Here is a 16,615-nt window from a genome sequence, read left to right on the forward strand (position 1 = left end):
CAGGACAAATTTCATCTTGTTTGATGTTCCAAATCGATTTCACAACAGAAATATCTGTGGCTTGTTATTTCGTTTTCTCAGAGGATAAAAGTTATGACATATAAATGTCCCGAACCATTTTAGGGATTTGGAATACCCAACTCATGGTGGAGAGTATAAGTTATTATAGAAAATATGGTGTGTCATACATAAGGACTTTGCGTATTTCTGTAACAAGGTTGGATTTTTTTTAACATATGCACGAGCCTTAAGTCCTCAAAGCGATGTATACAAATTTAAAAGCCAAAAAATCCGTTGTGATCATTTACCAGACCATTGAATTGCCTCGATATTAGAATAAGTTAGATCTTCTTAGCTCAATTCCATCCTTCCTGAAACAAAGTTCATGCAAAAATACTTGGGTCTCAATTTTTACAATTAAATGTATAATTTATTGTCTCCTAGACTACTTACCACCTCCGAACAAATATTGTCCACCCTTCCAAAGAATGCAATACACCGTTCGTTTTTTTAAGTAGTAGATTTATTTTGTCTTTAAGCTTTTTTAATTATAATTTTAATTATTATTATTATTAATTTATTTAATTTTAACTAAATTAGAGAAAAATTTTTTTGTAGATGTTGTTGTTGCTAATTTTTTTCTTATTATTTAATAAGTAATAAACGTTAATTAAATATATTTAGAAAAAAAAGACCACATAAATAGAAACTAGAAATTCATTTTGGGTGTATGTGTGTGTGGTTCAATGTTCAGAAAGGGGGAGTGGGGGAAACATACATAGATATTTACATAAGATAAGTAAGGTTAAGAAGGTGGGGGATACATAAATTGCACAGTTTATTATTAATGAACAAACAAAAAAATTCGTTAATGTTTTTTTTTTTTTTTTTGTAAAGATAATTTGTTTTTTTTTACTCTCTTATAAATAGAAATTTTGTGTGTGGGGACAGGCGTTTGAGGTTAATGAACAACGTTCTTGAGGGAATTGCAAATAAAATTTTGTTCGTTGTAAATTTTTTTCAGACAATTGTCAAAATCAAACAATTTAAATTGTCAATACTTTGTTTTGGAAATTATTATTTTTTTGTTATTAATTATTGTTCATTCTAACCTTAAAAGCCTTAATTAATTATATATGTATATTTTTTGTTTGTTTTATTAACTTAATCTTACGAGTTGTGGTTTTTGTGATCTTTTTTTTTTTTTTTTTTTTTGTTCTAAGGACGGTTACAAATGTTGTTGATTTTTTTCTCATTCTCTCACGGAATATTTAAATGGGTGTGTGTGTGTGCGTTACAAGGCCTAGTAGCTTAAACTTATAACTAAACATAGTTTTGTTTTTGTTATAATATTTTCAAAACTTAACCTATGAAAATGAAAAAATTCTGAAAAATTAAATAAAAATAACTCAAAAATAATAAAATTAAAAAAATAAAAATAAAAAACTCAAAACAAAAAGAAAACAATAATAAAATAAAAAAACACATAAAAATGGTTTTTACTAAGACTAAAGGGGGATGGGGGATAAGGTGGGGATTGGGGGGTTTTGGATTGAGAATTGGTGACATAATCAACACAACACAACAATATCAAAACCATAAACCTTGTGTGTACCGAATGTAACCATAGAGGGGGGCAAGGGGCGGGACGATAAATTAGTACGTCTCAACAACAGTTGGAATATACAATCACAAAAGACAACACGTGCAATATTCAACTGCAGTTGACATACTAAAATAACAACTATTTACACATACAGACATTATGATTACATTCACACATGTACAACAACACGTTATCGGCCTGAAAAAATGTGTTATTTGACAACGACACCTCCTCCGTTGTAAACTTAAAACTAACAGAAAGAAAAAATTAAATAAAATTAGAAAAGAAAAAATAACTAGACATAGAAAATATTGTATAACCCTGTTCGGATATTGACCAATCGTCACTGTGGTTCAAAGTGCATTTGTGTGGGTAGCTCTGTGCGCGTGTGTGTGTGGTGTGCGAGAGCTTAATATATTTAAGCTGTGTGGCAGTGCGATGGGCCAAGTGGTAATAATTCACTAGGACATGTTGGGTTATTGCATGCCAGACATGATGCTGTCAGATTGCCGCTAACACCGTCACTGTCGCCGACGGTACTGTCACCATTAACATTGTCATTGCCGTCGGCGACAGAAACAGTAGCGGCCGCAGCTGCCGCCGCCACCACGGCTAATGCATTTTCAACATCATCGGCGCCCAACGCCACTGCTGCCAGATCATGCAAAATACTTTGGTCCTCATCAGCATGCTGGATGTTGTGATTGTGGTTGCTGCCGCTGCTGCTATTGTTGTTGTTGTTGCTATTACTATTATTAATAATATTATGTTGATTATTGCTATTTGCTAGGCAACCTATGTTGCTGCTGCCCGCATCTAATTCAGCATAAGGTTGTCACATCGATAAACTACCCACCGCAGCCGATATCTGAGCATGTGACGGTTGATGCAACTGATGAGAATGGGCGGCGCTCACAGCCAGCGCATGATGGCCATGTAAATGTGGATGCAGACGCATTGTTGGCATACCCATGGCAGCCATTGAACTCATCGAATGCAGGGAATGTTGTAAATGTAGACCGGGTTCCAATTTCGGTTTGGTATCCATTAAATTAGCATAGTCGGGATGTTGCACTCCACCAATAGTCGGTTCGCTGACTTTTTTATTTTGTTTACGCTCTTTAGCGCGACGATTTTGAAACCATATTTTCACTTGACGTTCCGACAGCGATAGGGTTTGTGCCAATTCGGTTTTGCGTCGTATGGTGATGTAACGTGATGTACAATATTCTTTCTCCAATTCTAGGCGCTGGAAATCGGTGTAGACCACGCGATATTTATCCTTGGTACGGGTTTTACCTGCAATGGAGAAGAGAGAGGGGGAATTAGTAAAATTCTGATTATTGGACATAAAAAATGGAGAATCAGTAACTAAAGAATTAAAAATAATTCACTTGCGCTCAACAAATGCTGTTGGGCGCCATCTACTGCAATTTATTTGAATTAACTGATATAACTACAGTTTGAAATCTTCAGAATAATGAAAATGATCCAGTTTATCAAATAACAATTCAGCTTCCTTTAGAAATTATATCGAATGATACTGAATATCCGTTGGGCGCCATTTTGTCTTTGAAATTTAAAAATTGAAATTGACCCAATATTAATTTGGATGTATAGCCACATTTTCAATAAGATCATTAATATTAAAATTATTCTGTTGGGCGCCATTTATTCCAAATTTTGGTTGGGTGCTATTTCAACACAAGGAGGTCAATCAAGACTATGTCTGTAGTATTCTATAGGCCCAATCATTATTGAAAGATGTGAAGATGGCATTGACACATTTTCAGAAGGCCTAAATATATTGTGAGTTTTCTGTTGGGCTCCATTTATTTCGATGTTTTTAGGGAAATGTTGGACCCAGTCTATCTTAAAATAATACCCTGTACCACAGTGTGGTGAAGGGTATAAATATAGGAAATTCTTATTTTCAACAATAATACATGATTATATGGTTTCATTTGGGCGCCATTCACTCTGGGTTTTTGTTGTGCGCCATATATTTTTAAATGTAGATTTCTTTGTCGCCAATTATTTGTTCATAAAAAACATCACATGATCACAAATAATTGGCGCCAAAGAAATTCATAAAAAAATGTGATGTACGTTGGGCGCCATTTTTTCTTTAGTTCTTTAATTAAAGTTCGAAACTAACAAGACATATTCCACAGCTACTCCTGATGTAAATACTTTATTTGTAATGAATTTAAATGAAAAAATACGTTGGGCGCCATTATTTTTTTTGCCTTTTAATAAATTAATTTAATTTTAGAATATTTTAAATAATTTAATTGACAATTAAAATTGTTTAAGACATTTCTATATGATTCACAAATAACCTTCATGACACCACAAAAAAAAAATACGAACCAGAAATATCTTAACAAAAAAATAAGAACGACAATTAAATTAAAATTAAACTTGACTGAGTGACACAATAATAAAAATGTGTTCACACCTTAATTTCTTGCATTCGTCTTTACTTTTTTTGTTTTTGTTGTTGTTGTTGCTTTTGTTTAACGTAAACATAAATAAAAAAGCAACAACAACAACTTCAGTCAGTCAGCAAAGAAATGAAATACAATTAAACATGAACTTTTATTGCCTTCATACACATACGCAAAGAAAGAAAAAATTAACACCAGGCCTTACCAGCCACCCACCATAAAACCTACGGTACCAACAAAAAAAAAACCCATTTTATTATATTTGGGTTGTTTTTTCAACAACAACAAATATTCAAACAATATGAAAAGAACACCAAACCCTACAAATTCGTAGATAAGTTAAAACACAAAATTTTTAGCTTTATTTATATCTTAACCAAAAAAAAATTGTGTAGATTTTTTCGGGTTTTGGCCAAAAAATGGGATGACATTGAAGATATTTTTATTGTGATAGAGTTTGAAAAAAAGGTCCCGTCTGAAATGGGAGTATCATATTTCAAAACGTTTTGGAGAATATCTCAGAACTCATACATATCATCTTCAATTAAATCAATTTATATTTACGTTGGGCGCCAATGTTTCGTATTACGCTAATTATTTTTCGATTGTGATTCTAAGACCAGGATTCAATGAGAATTTCGTTTTGAAGGATTTGTAAGCTCAAACTTCAATAAAATATAGGTAGAATCATATAACTTCTACATAAATTTACGTTGGGCGCCAATTTAATTTTTTGTATAGAGATGTAAAAATCAAATTCGAAATGAAATATTAGTAACTTTGACAATTTTTTTTTGGAGAATTTGAAAAAAGCATTGAGTCAACACATATTTTATTAGCCTCTAGAAGAAAAATATTTACATTGGGCGCCAATTATTGTTACTGTGAAGTTGAAAACAAAACTCCTTGAGAATTGTATTTTAGGCATTCAAATCGTGTATTTGATATTAATATGTTTTAATAACAAACCAAATGTTGAAAAACTGTATAATTAAATTCAATTTACGTTGGGCGCCAATTTAATTTTTTTATATAATGAAAAAACGTCCAAATGCCACAAATCTAGAAAGGAATATCATGAATATCAAATCAGATGAAATACTGAAGCTTGCAATAATCAACACAGATCATTATTAGTTGTAATAAGCAAATTATGATACGTTGGGCGCCATTTATTTGTGTTGTGAAAATGAGACAAAAATTCCATTAGAACTGTTATAAAAGATTGAAATTAAATGGGCGTATGTGGTATTCATCAAATATGTTTTTGCTTCCATACAAATGTCCTGGAAACTATAAACTTAGGACATTTTACACTTGGAAAATTTACTACTGAGATAGAGTTAGTATTATTCTCTAGATCCAATCGGAATACTACAAATATCGTGGAACTGTTATAAAAGATTGAAATTAAATGGGCGTATGTGGTACTCATCAAATATGTTTTAGCTTCCATACAAATGTCCTGGAAACTATAAACATTTTCCCGTTCGTCGCCAATTCAATTTATTTACTCTTATAGAAATTTTTCTTAACAATAGATTTTTTAGGTATCCGAAATTGTGCGGCCTTTTAAGCTAACACAGATATATTTTATTTCGCTTCGATATAAAACTGCCGGAAAGCAAAATTCCATTAGAGCTGTTATAAAATATTGAAATTAAATGGGCGACTTTCTCCGAAACTATAAACTTAGGACATTTGCCCGTTCGGCACCAATTTTATTAGATTACTGTTATAGAAGCATTGCACAACAATCGAATTTTGAAGAAGTTAAAATTGTGCTGCCTTCTTAGAATATTTTTAATTGATAATTAAGATATATTTTCTAGCTTCGATATTACCATTGGGCGCCAATTCCATCCTATATCTAATATAACATCCTTTCTGGTGTCATTAAATATTTCAAAAATGAAGAATATTGAAGAAATCATCATGGACTATATTTGCTAAAATATATTGTGATCAACTGACTGAGTTCACGTTGGGCGCCAATACCTTGTATTGCAAAACTGCAATTAAAAATATTCTATAAATTAAAAATTTTTAATGTTCCTCGTCACGCTAATATATGCATCCCAATCTCCTAATTTACATTGGCCGCCAATATCTGCTCCATGTTGGGCGCCGAAAAAATCCACTTTCGACAACCCTAAAAACTTCTCAAACCAAAAAAAAAATGCGATAACAAAATTTACATTCCAACATAGATTGTGTGAAATAAAGCATAAAACTGCCTGATATTGCAAAATCATCTGACGCTTGTCGTAATATGTTTGTATGTGGAATGAATGACGATCGTGCGTATCGTCGTATGTATCTAAAAAATCTAGACATCTATTTCTAGATGATATGAATTCACCTGATCTATCTTATCTTTGCTTTGCTCTAACTCTGAAGAATGACATCCAAAAAAAAAAAAAAACTAGTGTTGATGTTCAAAAGGCACACTGAAAACAGATCTTGAAATAATAAACGAGGGTATTAGAGAGATTTTTCATTATTTAAAATAGCTATGTGTAGGTATGTGTGATATCCGCTGATACCGTTATAGCTAAGTTCATTTATTTATTTAATTTACTTGTCTAGTTCTGTCTAAACAAGAGATGAAGAAGAAAAAAATAAAACGATTGTAAAATAATTAAGATGTGAACTCTTTTTTTTTTTTTTTTGATTTGGGTGTAAAAAAATATTTACATATCATTTATTATTACACCCATTGGGAAGGTGGGAGAGAGAGAAAGAGAGAGAGAGAGAGAGAGAGAGAGAGAGCGGCAGCAAATTTTTCACATAGCAACCTTTTTTAAATATAATAAAAAGTGTATTATTTACAAAATTTACAATGGTAAATAATGTAGAAAAAAAGATGAATAATTTATAATTCTTGGGGAAATAAGCAGGTGATGAATACCTTGACACCAAATCGACACGAGGAGATAAATAATGGCACACAAGTTTTTTTTAAGAAACATATTTTAGTAAATTGTTGAGAGTATAGGATAATGTCCTTGAAATATGCTGATTTTCGGATCGTTGTGAATGGCTAATACGTTTAAGTTGGGCGTTATTTCATTTCTTTGCATTTGATATATTTCGAAGAATGTAAGAATGAAATCCTCTGTTAGTTAAGAGATTTTCAGTTATTTGTGGCCTAAAGACGTATTTACGTTGGGCGCCAATACTATTTTGTTATGACTTTACTTTAGAATTTGTAGAAGTCCTCATATATCTTCGGAATTTACATTTTTTTGTATGTTCGATCTTTGCTTTGATAGATACCTCCTAGTAGTTACCTTGGATTTTTTTAATTCATAATTGTTGCAATTTAATATATACCTTTGCGATCCCAAGCTCAACAACCCAATCCACATTAACAGATAACCCAATATAATAGTCCTTCAAAACTTTGCGTGGTATTAGCTAACCAACAGTCAATGGTGCGGCAGTCTTTGATGTAAAATCCCAAACTGTTATACAAATGTTGCATGCAAAGCCCATATAAGCTAGAGAGCTATAAAACCAGCAATAACAAAAAATGACAATGCATGCAGCAACAACAACAATATTGGTAATACAAGAATGTCTATTGACAATAGGCAACATGTGGGTTAGGCATTCATGGACAGAAATGGAATTCAAGCAACAACTACATCAAACCATTCAACCATCCATGATGGCGTATGGAATGAAGACAACATATTTTGTTGCACATCGATTTATTTTCTATAGCTGCTGCATGTTTTGTATGTGTGTCTTTTTGTTGTTGTTATTGATATAAGGGTTAAATGATAGAAAATATTTACAAACAAAAATAGAAACATGTATTTATTGTAAACAAATAATGGAATTATCAACATTAACTATGGCCTATGTAAGTATTGTAGATATCATTGGGTTTGTGTGTGTGAAAGTGCGTATATCTCTATTTAATTGACATCAATGGCGGTAATCCAATTTTCAATTCTATTTTTTTCACCCGTTCACATGTATGCCATATTGGAGTCATTCTGTCTGATGAAGAACTTCTCTTTTGTATTGGGGGAAAATAAATGTAAATGGAACGGATATGAATAGAAACGGAAATGGAAATGTGGAGAGGGGGAGATATTTGTTATTATATTTGAATGCAATATAATAAGGGGAACGAAGTTATCATTTCGTGGATAACCTTCATATATCCGCCAAATAGATACAATGGTTAAATCCTGCGAGGAATTAGGGACCCAAAAACCTAATGAAAAACATAATAGGCAATCTATGGGTTTAATGTAACATATATTTTTTCAGCGTAGTAATGAAATAAGATAAATTTGGCGCCCAACGTAAAATAAAAATAAAATTATGTTGTACTTAAATAAAATTTAAAAAATTGTTCATATTATACTAGTGCTGAACGTACAATAATTTTTATATATTTACTGTTGAGGTATATTCTCAAAATACGAATTTACCTCACACCACATAGATTTGAAATTTATTTCATCTTGTAGGCCTTATGAACATTTTCAGTATTCTATTTAACACGTTTAAAGAGTGAGGAGAATCGTTGTATGGAGGTTAAACTATGGGTTATTCTAAAGGCGGACATAAACAATTATATTTTTGACTGCAAAATTCCTTTCTCAAAATTAGAAAAAAAGGAAAATTGGCGCCCAATATTTTAAGATCATCATCTTTAAACTAAGATAGAATCGATCCGAATTTTTTATGTAAAATAAGTTATTATATATATATATATATACATGTCCTCTGCGGATATGCATTTTTCAGACAATTAGAAACTTCAAAAAAATTGTTAACGAAGTTGTAAAGAAGGAAACGAAAATTACAAACTGTTTCTAAATCGAGATTGTCAGGACTTCAGAACTTTAAATATGTTAGGAAATTTGGAAACTAAGCAAAATAATGTCTCTGTCCTATTTCATATTTATCAATATTTAGCATATTTTTTTTAAAAAGCTTTGAAAGTAATTTATACTTGGAATACCTCCGATGTTTCCAATACTTAGAAGTCCACAAACGCAAATTAAGAACTTCGACCTTTAGAATATTATTCTGATATTTTCAATGTTTTTAAACCCATTTAGAATTCTAAAACCTTCATTTGGGGTTTGGGGACAATTGTACATAGCAGAACAAAACTGCAGATATATTTTATATATAAAATCTCCTGAAGATACCATTCAAGGGTAGAATAAAATAATTATCTTAATATACCCTCCAGATATCTTCTATATGTAATATATTATATGTAATATAATACACTTTCGAGGACTTTAAAATTTTGTATTCCCTCAAGAAATCGAACAATGTTTTCAAAAGAATTTCTAGGCTAAAGAAGTCCTCAATATATAGCCTACAAAACAAATAAAATATTTTAATACATTTTTAAATGTCCTCCAGATATCGTATACAGTGGATATCGGATATAAGAAACTCAAAAAAAACCGGACATTTCTTTCTAATATGCGTTTTATTTCTTATATGGAATTATCGGATATAAGAAAGTATAAGCTCGGTGTTTTTTATAATCATTCTTATATGCGATTTTTTCTTATATGAGATGTGCTTATATCCGATATCTACTGTATACCTATAATACCCACCAAGTGTCTTCTACTGTTAGATATCCTCCTAATGTATTTTATCCTGCATATATCCCTAAAACATTGTTTATGGATAATAGTACTGTTGGGGTCAATTCCATGCCGCAATAAATGTCAAAATAACAATTTTATCTTAAAAGTCCTTTTGGAAACCTTCGGTATAAAAAAGACTCGCATTGGATTCTATGCATATAAGGTCCTCCAAGATGCATTCTCCGGTTAAATAACCTATAAATGTCCTCCTTATAGAACTTTAATATAAAGTAGACCATCCAAAATGTACCTAAACTTACATAATTTACATGTTTAAGACATTTTAGAACCGAATACGCTAAGAAGACTCTCCAGATGTCTTCAATACACAAAATTCCCTTAAAATTTAATTTAGACATAAAAGTTCCTCAATACTAATGTTATGCTAAGAAGAATCATTATAAATGTTGTATATTTAGAATAATCATTAAAACCATATTATGAAAGTCCCTTCAGATCCAATGGTAGCCTAAGAATGTTCTCAATGAGATTGAGGACCTTCAGAAGTCGCCTATGTTTATAAAATCCTCAACAAGTCGTGTATATATAGAAGACCTCTACAATTCTAACAGGCTCAAGAAATTCTACAAGGCTTTTAATGTTGAAAATTTCGAAGGTCTTAGAAATATTAAAAAAGGGGAGAGGACTTAATATGGTTTGTATGCCAAATATTCCGCTGGAGACATTACAAATACGAGGGTCGATATGCATGATCAATATAGGGGGGCTTAATCAATATAGGGGAATAAAATAATTAATTTTTATTGTGGTATTTAAAGTACCTACATCGGAGTGTATAGAAGTCAGTAAGTAATTTTTGTATCTCTCAAGGAGTTTCAGAAGCTGGATGCATGAACAACAAAGCTCAATTATACAGTAGCAGATACATGAGTCAAGACCAAAATAAGTAGGTGGATATGTCATATTTGAGGCCTGATATGTCCTTGAATGTTAGATACGATTTTATGACTGCACACAAATTCACAATGACGAATTTCAAATCTTAATAAATTATAACAAAAACCAGTAAGGAAAGTAGTAAAGTCCGACGGGGCCGACTATATGATACCCGTCACCATAGTTCATCCAATTTCATGTTAATGGCCCTTCAGTTAGGATGCATCTTTTTAATACACCCATAGTATTAAAAAGATGCATCCTAACTGAAGGGCCATTAACATGAAATTGGATGAACTAAAATATGTGACCTTTATCTAAATGTGAATCGATTTAGATCATATACTAATTTCGGCTGCTTTTGTTCCTAATGCCCATATTTTAATTCCTACTTAAAATCGGGTGAACATATATTTGAGAGCTATATCTAAATCTGAACCGATTTTCAAGAAATTTTACACACATCATTCTAGACTCAATTCAGTACGCTATGCCAAATTTCGTGAAAATCTAAATATATATAGGAAATTTGGTACACCATTAACAATAAATCGGTCGAACACATATATGGGAGTTATATCTAAATCGGAACCAATTTTCACGAAATTTTGCACACATCATTCTGGACCCAAGTCAGTACGCTATGGCAAATTTCGTGCAAATTGGTTCCGATTTAGATATAACTCCCATATATGTGTTCGACCGATTTATTGTTAATGGTGTACCAAATTTCCTATATATATTTAGATTTTCACGAAATTTGGCATAGCGTACTGAATTGAGTCTAGAATGATGTGTGTAAAATTTCTTGAAAATCGGTTCAGATTTAGATATAGCTCTCAAATATATGTTCACCCGATTTTAAGTAGGAATTAAAATATATAGGGACTTTCGTACACCATTTACATGAAATCGGACGAAAATATATATGGAACCTATATCTAAATCTGAACCGATTTTCAAGACTCAATTCAGTACGCTATGCCAAATTTCGTGCAATTCGGAAGATATATAGGGACTTTTGTACACCATTTACATGAAATCGGACGAAAATATATATGGGGGCTATTTCTAAATCTGAACCGATTTTTCCCAATTTCAATAGGGTTCGTCCTTGGGCCAAATATACTAGCTGTGCCAAATTTCATCCAATTCGTATCATAAATGCGACCTGTACTTTGTTTACAATTTAACATGGACAGACAGACGGACGGACGGACATGCATAAATCGAATTAGAAAGTGATTCTATGCATATTCTCAAAAGGAACCATGTGTCTATCTCGTTTCCTTTTGCCTGTTACAAACATATGCACAAAGACATAATACCCTGTACCACAGTGTGGTGAAGGGTATAAATATATATTCTATTTTAATGAAGATGTTTCCGATAAATATTTGTAGGTATGGTGAAGTATGCTCCACCAAACATGAATATCTTTGAGCTAGGGTATCCTTTTGTGAAGTTTGAATAATCGAAAATTATTTCATACACTTTCCAATTGAAGCCGAGGTGTGTGCAGAAACAGAGGGCTGGCAATAAATCACTCATATTAATTTATTTAAAATTTCATAAAAATTTACCTCAAATTCAATTACATTTACATCAAAATGTTAAAGACCTATTTTATTAATTATTACTAATTAAATATGAATAATATTTATTTAATTGACTTATTTAATAAATACTAATTAAATAATGAGTAATTCATTGGATCCATTATTTTTTCAAATTTCTACAACTTTTGCAATATTTATTTTAATCAAACCCCTCAGAGAGCTAAAGCAAATAATGGCGGTATGTCATCAAAAGTCAGAAAAAAATGTTGCTAATAAATGATTATTTTGACGATGATCGACCGACCGATTTTTAGTGAGTCGTACGTTTAGTTTAATTTATTTAGTTGTTGTTGTTGTTGCTGTTGAACTTATCATAGAGCAATTAATATTTAGTTGCCGCCGCCGTCGTCGTCATCATCATCAACGGTCGCAGCCCACCTGAAACAAAAATATGCCGACAAAGGAATCCACACACAACCGCAACACAAGAAATGTGTAAATAAAAGATCACACTTTATTTATATTAATATAAAGGTATATACATATATATGTATGTATGTATTATTAAAGCTTAAAGGTCTTACAATAATGGTTATTGGTAGTGTATTGAAGGGGAAAATTGATTGTTGTAAATCAGTATTAATTTTGTTTTTTAATTATTTTCAATACAAAGTCAAGGGTGGGGAACTGGTGATGACTCTGTTACATCTGTCGATTTTCTATATTATTTTAAATTCTCCTTTTATCATGGCATATAATCCTTTTACCAATTCCATGAATTTTCTAATACTTCTGATTCCTATGACGTCACTACAATCCTCGCTCTTATCCATTCTCCCTCTCTCTTGCTCTGTGCCTTCAAATATTACCAACTTTAAAGGGTTTTAGCGACGGTCTCTTCTAGGAGCCTCTTTATTAAATCTCCCCCTTCCTTCTCCCCTATCAATTTTGTCCTATCACTTGTATCTTTTCCACGTAAAAAAATAATAAATAATAATTATTATTGAAGTTATTAACTAATTTTATTTTTTGTTCTCACTTCTTTAGTTTAACAACAATTGGTTGTTATTATTATTTATGAATTTATGACATTATTTTATTATTGTTATACGGAATTTCATTATTGTTATTATTACTATTCTTCTTCTGGTTATTATTGTCTGGTAGTCGATTATTTTAGTTGTTGTACCCCACTTGCTATTATTATTAATAAAAAAATATATTCCAATTAAATTTATATGTTGCTATATAAAATGATGGATGGTTTGTTAAATGTATATCAATGGTTACTACCAGGGAGCTGGTATTAATTAGTTCATTAAATAAATAAATTAGCATTTATTTGGATTAAAAAAAAAGAAAATAATTGCAATTGGGTATTTATTATTATGGTATATGGGTGAGGAGAAAATAATCAATATTTTTAATTATAGGGTTACGGAATAAATATTTAGTAGCAAAAGGGAAGGGGGGTAAAATAATGAATTTTGATATTGGTATTAAAAGTGCCTATATCGAAATATTTCGAAATCAGAAAGAGACTTTGGTAACTCTCAAGGAATAAAGGTCATTGGTTACGAAATGATGGATGCATTGAAATCAAAGACCAATCAAACAATAAAGATACAGCAAGGGGTCAAGATTTAGTGATTTAGATGGTATGTCGAATGAGAATTTCTAATTCTACTCTTAAATTTTTTTTTTTTGAGAGTCCTAAAAAAATGGTTTCGCCTTTTATGTCCTTGCATGGTGGCTACAGTTCAGTGACTGCCCACAACTACACAATGGCAAATTTCAAATCTTGATAATATATATATATATATATATATATATATTATTTTTAAAACAATGACAACTTTTAAATCTTAATAAATTATAACAAAAAAAAAACATATTTTTTATTTATTTAAAATTAAACGAAATGGATGTTTATAAAAAGCCCACAAAATTATATCTTTCATTGCCACACACACACATAGCTATACATTCAAATAATATTTAAATTTCATTGTTACATTTCATTATTTATTTTTTATTTCTTTTCATGATTTCTATTATTTGCTTAGATTTATTTATATTAGGGTTAGGTGTCTCACAGAGAGCGTGTGAGATAACACAATTTTCCATTGTACCGAGGGATTTTTTTTTTTTTTTGAAAATCTTAATTTATTGTCGACATTTGCTTAACAAAAAAACAAAACAACTAAGAAATGCAAATAATGGAAAAAAATGTAGACAAAAAAATTTATTCCATTTTCATGCAATTTCAGATCACATATTGTAAAATATGGTGAAATAAAACATATACAAACATACTCGCAAAATCTTAATAGTTAAATAAATATTAGATATGTGTTGTATATTTGTTAAAATGATTTTGCAAGTTTTGTTTTGCTCTTAGCAAAATGACAAATAGATTTGACACCTGATATCTTAAGAAGGGGGAGATTTGTTCTTATAATTGTTTTTTTTCTTTTTTTGTTTCTAAGATTTGGAAATTTCCACAATAAGATAAATTTAACTTTGAAAGTACTTGGTGAAATTCACGTGAGTATAGAAAAATAAATAACTTGTTTTGTATAAAAACGATGTGCGTTCAAAAAGTTCTTCCCCTTGTAGCTTTTAATTTCCTTTGACGAATATTCTATTAAAATTACTTACTTGTAGCTCTGAAAGTCCTTCCAAAAATATACCTTAAAAAATTACGCTTAGATCCCTGATAGTTCTTGAAAAAATATACTCTTTAACATTTTTCTTTTCAAAGTGCTTGCTTAGTCCTTTCAAAAATATTGTCTAGAAATCCACGAATTTTAGCCAGTTAGTCCCTGAAGAAGACTTCAAAAAAACCTTCAAAAAATTTACTTTCAAAAATTCACACTTGTACCTCTGAAAGACCCTCTAAAAATTCTAAAATTTTTTATCCTTGTAGCTCTGAAAGACCATCCAAGAATATTCTATTATAAATTCTGACTAGTAGTAGTTCTTTCAAAAATAAAGCTAAAAAATATATCTTAGCAATGGACGACCTTGAAAGAAATGGAACTACCAGAGGTCATAAATAAAAGCTGCCCTTAAAAAATCCATGTTTATTGCTACGGTAGTCCCTGAAAAATGTTGATAAAAATCCAAATATTGCCCTGGTAGTCCTTGAAAAAATATATACCTTAAAAATGCACATTTTGAAAAATAAAATAACAATAAAATTATATGACTATAGCTCTGATAATCCCTGAAAACCCATAATAAAAATACATGACTATAACTCCGATAGCCCTTGAAAAATCAGCGCTTTTAAAAAAAAATTTTGTAAAAATCCTCAATTATTATTCTGAAATTCATTTAAAAAATATTTTTAAAAAACCACTTCCAAGCTTGTAGCCCTCTCTATTAAAAAAACATATTTTTTAAAAATCTAAACCTGAAAGCCCTCCACGAATGTACCCTTGGAAGTCCTTCAAAAAAAAATAATTTTAAAAATTCACGCCCTGAAGCCCTCCACGACTATAGACTTGGAAGTCCTTTAAATATATGTTAAAAAATATCCTCGATTGTGATTCGGAAAATCTTAAAAAAAATTATTTTTTAAAAAATCCACGCCAGGAAGATATTGACGCTTATAGCTCTAGAAGTCCTTAAAAAAATTATTTTAAAAATCCTCGTCTGGAAGCCCACCATCCCAAAAGTCCTAGAAGTCCTTGAAAAAATATTTTTTCAAATCCACGCCTGGAAGCCCACCACCATTAAAGGCCTGGAAGTCCTTAAAAAAATATTTTTTTTTAAATCCACGCCTGGAAGCAAACCACCCTTAAAAGCCTGGATGTCCTTAAAACAATATTTTTTTAAATACACGCCTGGAAGCCCTCCACGCTTATAGGCCTGGAAAACCTTAAACATAATTTTAGAAATCCACACCTGGAAGCCCTTGCATGTGATTCTTAGAGTCTTTATAAAATATTTGTAAAAATTCGTGATTGTGAATAGAGTCCTTCAACAAATATCTTTAAAAATACATGCTTTAAATTCGGAAATCGCTTCAAAAATATTTTAAAAAATACACGCCTAAAATGTTCTACACGCTTGAAAAATGTTCTTAAAAAACTCGCTATAAAAATTCAACTATATTAAAAAAATAAGGACTGACTAAGGTATTTTCCTAACTTCCAAAATATATTTTCTTTGGATCTTTCAAAACTATTCTTAAAAATAACTAGACCTTCACAAAATATTATTTAAAAACTGCACCCTCATAACTCCGCGGATCTCTTAAAGAATAGTATTATTCCGATGCCGATCCTTCGCAAAGCGTTCTTTAAAAATTCGCACATACACATCAGCTGATCCTTTAAAACCTATTCTTTAAAAATCCACGCCTACAGCTCTGCTGATCCTTTAAAACCTATTATTTAAAAATCCACGCCTACAGCTCTGCTGATCCTTTAAAAAAATATTCTTAAGAATCCACCC

The 16,615-nt window shown here is 31.0% G+C and overlaps 1 protein-coding gene across 1 annotated transcript in view; it reads right to left on the minus strand.

The window, feature by feature from the left end:
• Positions 1-2,436: 2,436 nt before the first annotated feature.
• The window catches only part of LOC133323603 (homeotic protein caudal), a 50,181-nt gene continuing 36,002 nt past the window's right edge, over positions 2,437-16,615 (minus strand). The window contains exon 2 of the mRNA XM_061532519.1: positions 2,437-2,905. Within this exon, the coding sequence (XP_061388503.1) occupies positions 2,442-2,905 (464 nt within the window). The 3' untranslated portion in view covers positions 2,437-2,441. The remainder of the gene's footprint in view (positions 2,906-16,615) is intronic.

This window comes from Musca vetustissima, unplaced genomic scaffold (genome assembly GCF_032173495.1).
Source record: "Musca vetustissima isolate MV318-11 ecotype Yass unplaced genomic scaffold, APGP_CSIRO_Mvet_v1 utg797, whole genome shotgun sequence".
In the NCBI taxonomy this organism is placed as follows: Eukaryota; Metazoa; Arthropoda; class Insecta; order Diptera; family Muscidae; genus Musca; species Musca vetustissima.